Here is a 16,242-nt window from a genome sequence, read left to right on the forward strand (position 1 = left end):
ATGTGCTGGCACTAGAGAGAGTGCAGAGGAGGTTCACCAGGTTGATTCTGGATTTGAGGGGGTTGGTTATGAGGAGATACTGAGTAGACTGGGATTATATTCAAGGGAATTCAGAAGAAAGAAGAGGGATCTTATCACAACATATGAAATTATGAAGGGAATAGATAAGATAGAACTGGAGAGGGTGTTTCCACTGGCAGGTAAAACTAGGACGCGAGGGCATAGCCTCAAGATTAGAGGGAGCAGATTTAGGAGTGAATTGTAAATCTATGGAATTCCTTGCCTAGGAAAGTAGTTGATGCTATTTCAGCCAATGTTTTTAAAACCGAGATAGAGTTTTTTTGAATAATAGTGGAATTAAGGGATATGGTGAGAATGCCAGTAAGTGGAGCCGAGTCCATGTAGAGATCAGCCATGATCTTATTGAATGGTGGAGCAGGCTCGAAGGGCCAAATGGCTTACTCCTGCTCCAAGTTCTTATGTTCTTATGTTCCTCTGAGCTCAATATGCATTCCATGGCCTTACTGCCAGCTGAAAGGGGCGTGTTGGCCTTTGGCTATAATGGTCTTATTACTAACTGATATCTTGGTCAGTTTCATCGAGCTGAGAAAACTGCTCTGTAGTTTCTGCTCTGAACCAAGGAAGATCTCAAGCACCCTCCTGTCCAATCCTGTGAGTTTATTACATTCAGCTCCACAAGCTTGCTCAACGATTCAGTAAGCTCATAGCTGATCTGATTGTAGCCTTAACACCTCTTTCCCACCTGCTCCATTGTTACCTCTTACTCTCTTGTCAATCAAAATCTGCTCAGCTTTAATTACACTCAAGCCACTACTGTTCACTGGGGAAGAGAATTCTAAAGACTAATAACCCTTTGAGAGATGATGAGGAATTCCTCATCAGCCCTGAGTTAAATTGAAGAGCCCTCATTTTAAAGTTGTGTACCCCTGGTCTTAAATGCTCCCCTTGAAGGGAAACATCCTGTCAGCACCTTACCTTGTCAACCACTCTCAAAATCCCATACTTTTCAATAGGATGACCTCTCATTTTTCTAAGCTATAATTAGAAAAGGTTTTAAGGTCATAAAGTTATACAGCACAGAAACAACCCTTCTGTCCAACTCATCTGTGCTGCCCAGATATTCTAATCCCATATCTAGTTTAGTCCCATTTATGAGCATTTGGCCTATATCCCTCTGAACCCTTCTTCTTCATATACCCATCCAGATGCCTTTTAAATGTTGTCATTGTACCAGCCTCCCCATTCCCTCTGGCCGCTCATTCCATACACACACAACCCTTTACATAAAAAAGATGCTCCTTGGTCTGTTTTAAATCTTTCCCCTCACTGTAAACCTATGCACTGTAGTTTTGGACACCTCTACCCTGGGGAAAGACCTTGGCTATTGAACCTATCCATGTCCCTTTGTTTGTAAGGTTCTGGGAGCATGGGTTTGTATCTCACTATGGCTGTTAATAAGTTTGGAATTAAAACAGAGTCTAAAACAGACCTTGAAACTATTGTTGATTGACTCATCTCCTTTCGGGAAGGAAGTCTGCTGTCCTCACTTTATCTGGTCTACATGTGACTCCAGATCTGCATCAGTGTGGTTGACCTTTAACTGCCCTGTGCAACAGTCTAGCAAACCACTCGCCAAAAAAGAGAAAATGCTGGAAAATCTCAGCAAGTCTGGCAGCATCTGTAAGGAGAGAAAAGAGCTGACATTTCGAGTCTAACTGACCCTTTGTCAAAGCTGGTCAGTTAGACACGAAATGTCAGCTGTTTTCTCTCCTTACAGATGCTGCCAGACTTGCTGAGATTTTCCAGCATTTTCTCTTTTTTGATTTCAGATTCCAGCATCTGCAGTAATTTGCTTCCAGCAAACCACTCAGTTGTACCAAACTGCTACAAAGCCTTATCATTCCTTCCCTAACAGCATTGTACCTGCTCACTATAGACTGCAACAGTCCAAGACATGAACTCAGCAACACCTTCTCAGGGATCATTAGAGAGGGCAATAAATACCGGCTAGTCCACAACACCCACATAATCTGAGCAAATATTTTTAAAACCCTCATCTCAGGAATTACCCTAGTGAATCTTCTCTGAACTACTTTCTTTGGGAGTTTGTCCTCTCCTAAATAAGTTGATCAAAACTGGAACCCTCTCCAAATTTTTATATTCAGTCCTCCTTGTGAAAAGACCAATATTCCTTTGCTGTTCTAATTACTGTGCGTGCTGACATGTTATAATTCATTTATGAAACTCCAGGCCCTCCATTGCTGCATTCTGCCATTTCTATCCATTTAAATAATGGTATGAATTCTCCTCTTCCGTGCTCCTTGCCAAAGTGGAAAGCCTCATATTTTCTCACATTGTATTCCATCTACTAAATCTTTGTGCACTCACTTAGCCCATGTATACCTTTGCAAACGCTTTGTTCCTCCTCGCAACTTGCTTTCTCACCTCATCAACTCCTCCTTCCAATCCTCCCACTTCCTGCAAACCAAAGGGGTAGCCATGGGCACCCACATGGGACCCAGCTATGCCTTTCTATTTGTCGGATATGTGGAACAGTCCATCTTGCGCAGTTACACCGGCACCACCCACACCCATCCCCCCCAACCTGGTCCTCCACTACATCTCTTCCACCCCGCCAACCTCCATGTACAACGCATCATCCTCTACCACTTCCGCCACCTCCAAACGGACCCCACCACCAGAGATATATTTTCCTCCCCACCCCTATCAGTGTTCCGAAAAGACCATTCCCTCCATGACAGAGAACACCTCTGGGACACCCGCACCTACCAACACCACCACCCGTGGCTGAACACTTCAACTCCCCCTCCCACTCTGTCAAGGACATAAAAGTCCTCGGCCTTCTCCGCCACCAAATTGTTACCACCCGACGCCTGGAGGAGGAACGCCTCATATTCCACCTTGGGACCCTGCAACCACGCGGGATAAATGTGGATTTCAACAGCTTCCTCATTTCCCCTCTCCCCACATTTCCCTCACCTTCATCCATCTATTGCTTTCCCAGCTACCTCCCTCCCAACTCCACCCCCTCCCATTTATCTCTCAGCCCTGACCCACAGGCCTCATTCCTGATACCCAAAGCATCGATTCTCCTGCTTCTCGGATGCTGCCTGACCAGCTGTGCTTTTCCAGCACCACACTCTTGACTCCATCTTTGTACTGTCAGCAATTTGGCTACTGTACAGTTGGTTCCTTTGCCACGGTCCTTATTATAGATTCTAAATAGTTGAAGTTCCAGTACTGATCCTTGAAACACTCCACTAGTTGCAATTTTCCAACTTGAAACAGACCAATTTATCTTGACTCTATTTCCTATTTGTTAAGCAGTCCCATCTTAATGTAAGTATATCACCTCTACAAGGTGGAAAAGTTGTTCTTTCAGTAATTTAAATTAGCTCAGTTTGGTTGTGCACATCAAATTGAAAGTCTTGAATTAACCATTTCATACAGCTGCTTTAGATTTCCATCAGGCAAAAGAAGAATGTGAAGTCAGTGAATAATACCAAGTTTTATTAAATATAATAACACATCTAATATCTAAGAACTATTGAACTAGCTAACAAAGAATACAAAAAGTGGTTATCCCAAATCGAGAACAGAGGACAGACTTTGAACTGGGTGGCCAGTCCAGAACCCGGTTTGAGGACTGGAAACCTTTCCTTCCCTAACACCAACCTCCTCCAGTTTTTGCACTGACAGGAATCTGACTCACCAATGAAAGTAACCGACAAGAACTGGCACTGAAAACGAGGTAAGTTCAGATCAATCTAATCCTGTCCTGAGGCAGGAATATACTGTCCTGCTGTCTCAAGATAAACCATGCAGTTATATATAATCATTCTTGCAAGCTTTTCATACTCAGTGGGATGGAACGCTACCTACCCTCCCATCACCAAAAAAGTTGGTGTTGAAATCAAATTTGTTCATAGTGTGGGAATGGTCACTTTGAATCTATCCGCGTGTGCTCATTACCTTAAAGATGAGACATTACAGTGTTTTAGAGTGTGATTTCATCTTTAAAATAAACAGCCCTTTATTCATGAGTGTGTTTATGATTTAAAACTCCAAGGTAATGCTGTCAGTAAGATTGCTGAGGTGTCTTGTTCCTTGTTTTAGAACATAGAACATTATGGTGCAGTACAGGCCCTCGATGATGCACCGACCACAAGTTTTCCCACATGATCTACAAACTTTTTAAAAATACAGGCAGTTAATATAATTAGTTTAAGTTTGTAAATATACAGTCTTTATTAACTATTGATTGTTAATCACGTCTTCATTTACAATATAATTCAATGTGTTTAATAGTTAACCAATGGTTACTGGTTGTTCGCTATTTACAATCCTAGTGGCTAGTGTTCTCTTGTGAGTAATCTTTTATTCAACATGTTATGTATGTGAATATTCAGAATGAGGTAAGTAAGGTTGGTGAGCTACAGGTGCAGATCACCAAGTGGAAATGTAATAAGAATGACAATCTTTTTCAAAAAATGACAGGACTGGGTACTGGATACATGGTAATGCAAAAGTGGGGACTGCAGATGCTGGAGGGGAAGATTACAGGCTGGAGAGAGAGAATGTCCTAAAAGAATCCAGGATCTATTTTGCATCAAAGGTGACAAATAAGTGCAAGTTGATGTTGGTCACAATGGTACCATTGCAGTACATAGCACATGGAAGTACTTGGACATATTACCGATTCTGTTTTATATGGTGCTATTTGACTGCGCTCAGATTAAGATACTGTCTTCCCCCTTTCTAGGATACTGGTGGTGTGGCAGTATTACCAGGACATAGCACAGCAGTGTACTGTGCAGTGATTGCAGCAAACGGAGAGCTAAGCCTGGGCCTTGGAGACATGGACATTCACCGACAAATAACAGAGCAGTATGTAAGAGAAACCCAACTCCTCATCCACAATCCTCTGCCCCTTGTCAAAACTAGCTGTGGTGATCTTTACATTTCAGAAACTGTACACAACAAAAGAGGAATTAAACCAATTTGGTTCTTTCTCAAATTCCTTCTTGGCAACAGTGTGAAATTGTTTTGAAACATGCAAAGCTGAAGGCCCCATCTTTGTTCCATGACGTATGCTTTCCATTTAAATCAATGTCCTGTTGAATTGAACTAGGTGTAAAATGGGAGCCTGATCCAAACCAACCCTTGTTCCTGCCATTCAATTAAAGTTAACACTGACATTAGTAGATAGAATTACTATCCCTAGCATTAATCGGCACATACACAGAAACTGACATTAGAATGAATTGATAGAATTTCTGCGAGAGAACGACTCTACCAGCTCACTTTTCCACAGAGTTTGTTCCCCTGGCTCCCACAATTCTGATCTCTGTGTTTCTGGACTGCTTGTTATTTGCTAGGTTTCTAAATTCAAGGAGCAACTCCAATCAGCCTCATTAGTGTGTCTAGATGGGAATATCCCTGCATCGACTATCCATTATGTCTGCAGTGTTGCGAAAGAACATGGAACACCAGGTAATGGAGTGCACCAGGCACATAACTGAAAGTGTTACATCAATGAGTTAGGATTTCAAACCAAACAAAATAAGACCTAAAGACTCGTTAATGATTACACAACAATATGGTTCCACTGGTCATTTAGTTGTTATTACTGCAATTCCAAGTTAATTAGCCCAGGGGCACCTCACCCCTCATCAATCGCGACAGTGTCGGTGCTGCACTGGGGCCTCCAGATGTTAGCAGGCCCTAAGTGGAGTCTCTTACAGTGTCAACAGGACAGCAGCAGCATGAGGTGCCAGGGTCTCCTGGGGCATCAGCGTCATCATTGCTGTCCCTGGAGCAGGGAATCCTTGACACCAATTGTGTAGAGACCTTGCAAAAGGCCTGGACCTGTGTTTGGGACACTGACTGATGAAGATGAACTCTATTTAAGGACTTTATTCTTTTTGTAACTTAAAATGGCGCTGGATTGTGGCAACAAAATGTTTTTCGCTATATCTCCCTAAATATATGTGACAAAAAAATCATTCATTTATACATTGAAAGACAATCTTAGGTGTCTTACTATGCAGTACAACTAACTGCTGAGGGCAACAGTATTTATCCAGTACTGGTTCCATCAAAGCAGCAACAGCAATGATAGTTATGCCACTTCTGCACAGAAAAACTGACATTCTCTTGGCAACAGAAACAGTATTTAAATGTGGTTGCTAAAACCATGGGATGTTAAAGGAAACTTCACCACCTTTTATATGCATTGTCTTGTCTGCAGTGTTATTTGAACCGACAGACTCTATCGCAGCTTGCAAACCATTTGAGTCAGACAGTTGGAAATCTATGACATTCACATCACCCAATCTGCAGGAACTAAAGGCAATGAATGAGGCTCTTGGACTACCAGTGCCAACAGGTGATCATTTCCAATGTGTTTATTTTGCAGCACGTTTCAAACAAATTTTAGCTAACACAGGTAAAAGGCAGAGTTCAAACTGTCAGGTGGTTTCAAGTGTGAGCAAGTTTAAAGCCTCACAAAATGGTGCAGGGGCAGAAACCTATCACAATCCCACCCACTTCAAGGTTTAATTCATACTGGTTTGCTATTAAACTGTGGGGCTGCTGGGTAAAGAATTGGAGTATTGAAATTCGCAGTTAGCTGTGAATTTAATCCAACAATCTGGTGTTTAGAGCAGGTGTACAGGTTCCTCAAGCTGCAGTCAACTCGGTGCATGTAAAGAGGATAATGTTTCTTCAATAAAACTGGGAAGGCTTCAAGCATAGAAACGAAATAACTACAAGTCCTGCTTGTGAGCGAGTCTGGTGCTCACAGCTCTTGTACTGAGAGTGTCCTCTCACTTCTTGACAGGGTGATTTCAGACTTCACTGACCTTCACCTGCAGTTTCCTGCTCTCAACCTTCACTGTGTGATTGGAACAGCTTATGCAGCTGTAGCTCGCAGCTGTAGTGAGGAATAGCAACACCAGCACCAGCAATATCTGCCTTCTCCTCAGCCACATGCTGCTCCAAAGGGCAGGGGGAAGGGACACCTGCAAACAGAGGATCAGGTTCTGAACGTGTGTGAGCACCAGCATCTCCAGGAGGCACAGTCACTGTTGACATGTGCAGCCTTTTGGAACTAGACTTCCCAACTAGTAGAGCAAGTATTTCCCATTACTCCCCTTATTGTCACAAACTCAATCTTTCATTACTATATTTGTGTTGTGCATTCTATGTTTAATTAATACTGAGACTCCACTTTATTTCTTCAAAAAAAGATATTTTCTTCCTCACAGGCCCATTGTTCATTCTGATACAAATCCTCCTGTGGGAATTGACCTCCAATAGATACATCTTTTATGGGAGCGACTGCTTTTAGTAGAGCTACGTCAGCACAGCAACAATCAAAAACTGTGTTCGTGCGTGTGTATACACAAACACACACTCTCCACACTATAGTAACACACCGGCTGTATAAACCGATATGTCACTGCATTGGGAGTTGGCTTGTATTTTTGGAAGTATTTTAGTTAGAAGTTTGTGAAACAAGGAGGAGGATGGCATGAGGGAAACTCAGTATAAACAATGATTGACATTTATCACTTTTTGGTGAAGCACATCTATTGGCTTATATTTTATACAAATATTTGTATATCTCCATCTTTGCCCATGACTGGAGAGTTTATATTGTGAATGTACAATCCATGAGAGATGGATCAGGCCTCTCACTGAGCACTGGAAATGTAAATCCCATTCTTAGGAATTTAAATCCTATACATTTGGACAATCTAATATATCTGTTAATTTGTTCTGTTTCTAAATAACTTGCATTTGAATAGGAAAAACGATCAGAATTGGCGGCATTATTTTATTCAAGCAGTGTAGATGTGATGTTCTGTCACTATGAATGCACATAGCTGTTGGCCATTTGTTAGATCAATGCACTGCTGCACTCAACATCCACTCATCATTTGAGCTTTCCTTCAGTGTCTGTAAGGTTATCACCCTCCTTTTCTCAATTGCAGAGTTGCCCACATTGATGGATGATGTCATTGGTGTTGCGCTGGACATGTCACAGCCACTGTTGAAACACTTGCAATGTGTGATTGTAACTCTGGGTCACCAAGGCGTACTGCTGTGTGGCAGAAGTGAAGAAGAAACTATTTTTCTTCAGCCAAAGAAAGCTTCTAAGGTATGCAACTAAATTGAAATGTTCATTCATTGACTTGAAACCTACTTACATCTTCTGTTTATTCATTCACAAAATGTTGGTATTAATTCTGGTTCCTTCCCAAACATTGCACACATTGCTTTGGCAACAAGGTGATTAGCAACTTGCTCCAAGGTTACTAGTTGTTGTTGAATGGTGTCTGAGGTGAGAGTGGTTGTTGAGTTTGGACACAATTCAGTTAATCCATATATAGAACGTTAGTGTGTTGTCACAAGCCAATAATTCCCCACAGAGTAGCCCCTCGATTTTTGTTACATCATTGGCTACCACTGCACAACTGAAATGAGTTGTTACCTTGCAAATACATAAAAGTTAAAATATAAAAGCAAACTTTTAGTGCAAACACTCCATTAAAATTTAATTTCACACAAATGAATAATTAAATTTACTCACTATGTTGCCAAATACTCAATCCCTGTTGCTCCATCTATCTATTCCGCTTAATGTTGAATATTCACAGGTTTTAACTAGAGCACTAATCCCAGAATATCATTTCATAGCCTCAGTTCTGTTTGAAGAAGTTTCTCTTGTCATGTAAATAATGTTTATTTATTCCTGTAATTACTAATCTTCAATCTTGCCCCTTCAGCTACTCTGCGTCACATCCTTTCATTACCATGAGTTCCTCTATTTCACCATGATCCAATCGTTCATGGTTTTCTTCATATTTCTCTTACCTGGTACCTTTCTGTTGAATCTGCAATATACTCTAGCATGGAATGAAGATCCTGTTAAGATCTTTCATGTTGGATTCTTGTTATCTACACTTGGTGATAAAGCCTAGACTGTACATATTTTGGTATCATCTGCAAATTTCAGCATCAACCAATCCCATCTTCTCTGTAAATCATTGTTGAGAATATAAGAAACAGGAGCTGGAGTAAACCGAGTAGCCTGTTGGGTTTGCTTGTTTATTCAAAGCAATCAGGTTACTGTAGGGCTTCCACTCTGCTTTCCTGCCCATTCGTCATATCAATCTGTTTGTCTAGGTCAACCTTCGATGATGACACATCCTGAACACTCTGGTTAGATATAATGAACAGAAATGTTCTCAGAACATAATCATCAAGAAAATCTATTCCTACTTAAAAACCATCTGGGAGAACTGCCTTAGTTTCTACTTCGTTTTCTACACATTAATTGTAATTCAGTTTGATATGCTACCAACTCTGTTCCCATGAACCTTCTCAAAGCCCAGGTACACTGGAGCCTAGCAGCTAGAATACATTCAAACATTGGTCTTGTTTAGTTAGCCTTTCCAACAATTGAATCCTCTGGCATTACTATGTTTGTACACATATTGCTGAGCTCTCCACCTGGGACTCTGTGTTAATGCCATATTTGTAAAACCTACTTAGATACCTAATTTTCCTTGTTTTAGACTGATTTAAAAATGTAAATTTTCTTGGGCAATCTTGTTTTTATTGTCCATTTCTCATCCCTGCTGTATCACCACGCTCCTTAATTTTCTATTGTGTTCTTACTGTCAGATTTTCGTTCTTGAGTTTGTCCCATAACGTAATGTCAAATTAGCCCCTGGCCAGTGAGTTACCTACAAAAGGTAGGAAAAAGAATGTGACAATCCTTAAGCACACACTCATTCCTGAAACCAAGAATGACTGGGGCGACCCAATCTCCAGTCTACCTTGTTCTCCAAGTGGGACAAATACTGACCTTCTGATTGACACCTCCTTCTAACAGCATGGTTAAGACTGGTCACTCCATTTCTGCACATTTTCATTCGCATTCCATTACCCCATGCCATGATCTATCTGTGCTCCAATAGGTGGTGACTCTGCATATAAATGTTTTTGTACTTTTTCCAGATTGTACCTGGTAAAGTTTGTGCTATCCATTACCCAGCAATTGCTGTTGAACCCAAAGAAATATTGAACGTATCTGGAGCAGGTGACAGGTAAGGCACTTTAACCATCTGATGTCCATCTGATAACTCTGTGTAGATTCTGTCAATGAACAATGAAATGTAACTTCTCAGTTAGAGAAATATTTTCATTTTGGGCAGTTGCATTTGGATGTGTTATTCTAGTAAGAATTTTTCCAGTCGACACTGGTGAATCTCTGAAATATTCTTTTGGAAAGTTAATGTGTGGATATTGGGTACAAATTCACGATTTCTGCCTGTAACCTCCAAACTCAACCAAGCTATTAGAGGAGACAAGTATCACAGATTGTGTGCAAATCAACCCAGCCTATAAGAAGACCTCATTTTGCTAAGATGCAGTTATGTAAGAAGGGCAACCTTTCAGTATGTGCCTCAACAAGTCTTTCAAAAATCATCTTCACACCCAACAGGATAGGTGAATGATTGAGAGCGAGTAACTGCATCAAAAAGTGGAGATATGTCTGACCCACTTCCTGATATGGGTGTCCACATGTTGATCATGGGATCACAGTGCACAAATTGGCACCAGATTGTTCAGAAGATGCAGACTAACCAATTCAGTGAGTTGAGAGGGAGATGAGTTGTGGTGGAGGGACAGTTATGAAACTGAAAGAACTGCATCGGATCCAGAGTGGGATATTTGTGATGATGTCATAGCCAGCTAAATTCACTCAGAATAAATTCCATGAACTCTTTTCATCAGAGGTTAAAGACAGTGACTTTGACAGATTTCTGAATTGTTTGATTGTGGCTAAAGCTATTTCTGTGGGATTAATCTATTCAGCAAACCATGCCATATAAATATAAATGACCTTCCACATTTCAAAATGGTGACCACCCACACTGGCAGTTCACACTTTCGGAGCTTCGGGGGATTTTTGGAGCTTCACATGGTGACATATATGCTCCAATCTGTGACAGCTATGTGCAGAGCCTGACCGAGGGAAATCCTTGGGTTGAGCTTACAGCTGAGTGCTCAGTAAACAGAGCTCTGGGTTGCTATCCAGTGGTCACCTAATGAAAATTTATTAATTTGTACATCAGCGAGAATATATTTGGGTCCTGTACTCAGTGAGTGAGGGAACATTTTCTGAACACCAAAGTCCCTATACCAATAATGGGCACATTGGTGAGGTCTGGCAGGTGAATGTTTCTTGTGGAACTACACTTCAGCAAGAAGTCCACTTCATCTTGGAGGGTGTGGAATCTCCACAAACAGTTAGAATGAAAATGTTTTGAAGGACTAGCTACGTTGGAAGAATGGAAATGTTAATTGGGTTGCAATTTAAGCCATTACTGAATTATGTATCATCACACTTCAGGCTGTGGCACATCTTTCAGTTATCTTACTGTAAACATTTTGACTCAAGCAGTCACTCAAGCAGCACACTTGAAACTGTATTATCAAGTCATGTGATAGAGAATGTGTCCAAGAAGCTTGGTTACAACCAGACTATGTGAGGACGAGGTTCTAGTTTTTGCCATTTGTAGGAGCATGTACAGATGTATTGGAAATAATGCACCTCAAAGAAGGTGACAAATCCCTCAACCAGCCTTCTAATCTCACTTCATTCTGCAGTAGTTACAGCTATCATCTTCCCACCCTAACCACACCAAAGTAATGATTTGGAAAGGATTAGTTCAAAGAAACAAGGGATTTCCTTTGATTATACAGATTAGCATAGAATTTGTGAACGTAGAAAACATGTGAAGGGTGATGTTGAATAGAAATAAACTAACTGACAAACATTAAAATGGATTATTTACCTCCACTATCATAAATATTAAATAGAAGTCGATCCCAGATTTTACCTTTTCCATATTTCTGTATTAGTTGTTTTCAAATAAGAAATCCATAGCCGTTTCTGGTAGAAAGGCAACAATTCGAAGTAGCCAACCTCGCGTGCGTGAAATGGTGACTATTTTCTGCAAACGTGTTCTTTCATGTTTGTCGCGTTCTTCCTACCAGCAAGGAAATTGCACAGTGTCCTACCCACTCTGATCGTGGACCGCCAACCCGCCCTTGAAAGGAATCTTCCTCCTACTCAATTTATTGGGGAGTGCCCGCCCATCTGTTTGGGGCCACCTTACATACAAAACCTCTTTGTAGTGTGTTCGGTCCGACCTCCATTCCAATCCCTGAAAATATATTCTTCTACTTAAAAACAATTTCTCTATGCTTTTCTTACTTCTTTAACCCCAGTCTTGTTTGGTCTGGTGATTATGGTTGCAGTGTTGGAACGATCACCAGTTCTGCTTGTTGGAAGTTTACACCTAACATCCTATAGTCCTGCTTTAATTCAGAGAGCTTCTCTTTTCTTGTTATTTACCTGAAGATTTAGACACAGTGGCCACTTGTGGAACTACAATGTTGAAACAGACTTGTATGACAGCTCAAAATTGTGCAAAAGAGTTCAACTAAATCACCTCGGCATTTAGGAATACCGGGTGAGAACTGGAGAGGTTTATTCATCAATTACTTTCACAAGTTCAGCTGGACTCTGAATTGACACGTGACTGTCAAATCATGCACCCAAGTCTGCTCCATTTTCAAAGCATAGTCCAACATTATAGAGATCTTGGTGTTGCCAAGATTTGTTTCGTTAATGGAGTTTCTGGGGTACTTGATGGGGGAAATTTTGTAGATTTATAGGTAAAGGGCAGAGATGTGAGACGAATTGAAAGCTCTTTGAAAGGACCTGCACAACCATGATGTGCTGTTTGGCTTTTCAGTGGTGAATTATCCTATGAATCTCCTACCTTGTAATTTTAAAGTAAATTGTACTGTTGTGTGGCAAATCTATTTTCACAACATTCTACTCAAATTTAACTAGATAATGATGCCAGCAAAACACTGCATTTTTAGGGATGAATGACAGGTAGAGTCAGCAACTCATCCTATGATTCAGCCTATATAGCTACAGTTGATTCATTACCAGACAGAATTGAAGTGGATAAGATCACATTTACGTCTGCAGTATATAAATTGATGGTTTTTCAGTAATCCAGTTTTCAATGCTCAATATGAAATGCAATCCACAAGTGATGCCTTACTGGGGATCTTGGAGCTTTGACAATGTCAAAGAGATACATCATTACCTGGAGGATTAAAGTGATTGACAAAAGATGCCAAGGCAGCAAGGTGAAAAAAGGTGAAAAAGGTCTTGGTTTAGTTTTGGAATAAAATCAGAAGTCGCACAACACCAGATTATAGTCCAACAGCTTTATTTGAAATCTGAAGCTGTTGGAGTGCTGCTCATATACCTGTCAAAGGAGCAGCACTCCAAAGGCTTATGAATTCAAATTCAGTAGCCAAAGGAAGTTGAATAAATACTTAAAGCATGAGACAGTATTGCAGGATATGGGCAAAAGGCTAAATAGAGAGACTAACTAGATTGCCCTTTGGTAGAGATGGTACATACCCGACAGACCAAAGAACTTCCAACGCCATAGTTTTCTATGCTCAGTTGGCTGGACAGCTAGTTTGCAATGCAGTGTGATGCCAACAGCATGATGTTTCTCATTTTTATTTTTTGCCAAACTTTCTAAGCTTATTTGTTCTCAAATTTACCATCTACTCTCTTAACTGTATCTTTATGAAATGCTTATCGCCCTACTTGCCTTCCTGGTGCCCATAGTAGCTCATATCATATATTTCTTCTCATATATTATCCACATACATTTTTTATAAATATTTTTATTGAACAGAAAAAAACGTTTTTAGGTTTTTTATAAAATTACAAAACTAACACAAAATAGTGAAATCACTTTACAGTATAATGACTATCAATATAAAAAAAGTTAGCTATTAATCTACTCTACAAACTACCAAAACACAAAATAAGATATAGGAAGAAAAAAATCTATACATTGGTTAGGCCACTGTTGGAATATTGCATGCAATTCTGGTCTCTTTCCTATCAGAAGGATGTTGTGCAACTTGAAAGGGTTCAGAAAAGATCTACAAGGATGTTGCCAGGGTTGGAGGATTTGAGCTATAGGGAGAGGCTGAACAGGTTGGGGCTATTTTCCCTCGAGCATCGGAGGCTGAGGGGTGACCTTATAGAGGTTTGCAAAATTATGAGGGGCATGGATAGGATGGCATGGACAGGTTGGACCGAAGGGTCTGTTTCCATGCTGTACATCTCTATGACTATGACTCTACAGTATAGTACATAACTAACAACAAAAAGAGAGAGGAAAAAAAGGAAAAAGTAAATAAATAAGCGTTCAAAGTAAAATTACATCATGTCATAACAAAACGCATATTTATACGGGATTCTTCCTCCCAGGGGCCCCTGAACCAACAGACATAGTCCTCATGGCTAAACAAAGTTCCTAGACAATATGGCCGATACATCTGCATCGGTGTAGCCCAGGAAGGATCTCCACGTTCTATAAAACAGTTTTGTTTTTTGGTGCTCCATATTCATAAGGAAGTCTAGAGGGATATATTCCATAACTATCCTATGCCAGTTCGAAAGTCCAGGAGGACTTTTGGATACCCAGCTTGCTAATATGTTTTTCCTTGCACAAAAGGAGAGGATAGAAAATAATTTCTTCCCATATCCATCTAGAGAGGGAAGATTTGAAGAGCCGAAAAGGAGAGACACCGAGTCTAACCCAATCTCCGTTCCCAAAATCTTTGCCAAGGCATTTGCTACACTGTCCCAGTATCTACGAATCTTATAGCATGTCCACAAACAATGAGTGAGAGTACCAACTTCTATTTTACATTTAGGACACATTGGAGATGCTCCTGCCTTAAACTTTGCAAGTCACTCTGGATTTATATGGGCCATATGAAGTATCTTCAATTGAATAGCTTGAGTCCTATTACAGATAGAGATCTTCCTGACATTTTCCCAGATGTCCTCCCACATCTCTAAGGAGATTTCCATCCTTAATTCTTGAGTTGAGGTTTTATATAGCCGTTCCATGTCCTTCAATACATTATTACCTAGTGAGTGATAGAGAGTACTGACCGAGGGTGCACCCATTGGCCGAAGGACTCTCCTTTCCATATCCGATTTATAAGGATTAGTCATCAATGTGGTCTTTTTTTTGTACGAAGTCTCGTACTTGAAAATATCAAAAGAGATCCTTGCTAGGATCCACATACTTTTTAAAATAGCTCTTAGTAACTCCCTCCATCTTTGCAGACTATCACCCCATCTCTAACAATCTCTTCCCTTCTAAATTGCTGCTACTCATTTTGCAGCTCCACTTTTATGTCTCACCAGTAAGGCTTCCAATCCCTTCACAGACGTTGGCTGGCTTTGTCCATAGTATATTAATGGTGGAGAAATAAAACAGGATACAGACAGTTAATGTAGCGTCAGTCACTGTAAGAATTCTAGAGTCACATTGTAAGGAAGTCTGAGAAATGCACTTTTTTGAATCATACTATGATCTTCTAATGTGATTTTATGAAAGGGAAATAATATTTGAAAAATGTAAGCTTTTTTGAGGATGGATAGGATGGATAAAGGTGCATCCGTAGTGTTACTCTTATGAACTTCCAAGTGCAATATGATAAGATGCAATACAATACAAAAGGTCATATGCCTGATAAGGGGTCATGGAGTTAAGGTCATGTTAATATGCTAGAGGACTGGATATCAGACAGGAAACCTTAAGAGTAAAAAGGGGCATTTTTTACTTGGAGGGCTGTCACTAGTGAAATGGTGAAAGCATCAGCATTAAGGGCTTCAGCTATTTACAACCTACATTCACGGTTAGGGATATGGAAAGCAAGAGGGGAACTGAAGAACAATGATCAGTCATGATCATATTGAATGATGTCCTCACTTGCTCCATTTCTTTTCTCCTTATCTCTTCTCATCCTCATCTCCTCACCACTATTCTGCAGCCTTTGCCACAGTCTAGCGCATTATACTCCTCCAATTTCCTCTCTCTGTTGGGTTTGGTTCCTTTCTGTTATACAATTATTTCTCCACACTGTCTCAACTACCACCCCCACACCTTCCAGGACCCACTTTTCTTCCTCCACCACACCTTCAACACGCTGTCCCTCAGGGATACCTTCTGTTGGGATGGGCTCCTGTAAGTACGTTAACAAGACCCAGCTCTA

The 16,242-nt window shown here is 40.6% G+C and overlaps 1 protein-coding gene across 5 annotated transcripts in view; it reads left to right on the top strand.

Moving 5' to 3' along the window:
* zgc:136858 (uncharacterized protein LOC678543 homolog) overlaps positions 1 to 16,242 on the top strand; it is a 119,804-nt gene that overhangs the window by 83,793 nt on the left and 19,769 nt on the right. For all 5 annotated transcript variants that reach the window (XM_043709359.1, XM_043709360.1, XM_043709361.1 and 2 more), the window contains 5 exons: positions 4,805 to 4,933; positions 5,421 to 5,535; positions 6,293 to 6,430; positions 8,040 to 8,206; positions 10,072 to 10,160. In XM_043709359.1, the coding sequence (XP_043565294.1) occupies positions 4,805 to 4,933; positions 5,421 to 5,535; positions 6,293 to 6,430; positions 8,040 to 8,206; positions 10,072 to 10,160 (638 nt within the window). The remainder of the gene's footprint in view (positions 1 to 4,804; positions 4,934 to 5,420; positions 5,536 to 6,292; positions 6,431 to 8,039; positions 8,207 to 10,071; positions 10,161 to 16,242) is intronic.

The sequence above is a fragment of the Chiloscyllium plagiosum genome, chromosome 19 (assembly GCF_004010195.1).
Source record: "Chiloscyllium plagiosum isolate BGI_BamShark_2017 chromosome 19, ASM401019v2, whole genome shotgun sequence".
Taxonomy (NCBI): Eukaryota; Metazoa; Chordata; class Chondrichthyes; order Orectolobiformes; family Hemiscylliidae; genus Chiloscyllium; species Chiloscyllium plagiosum.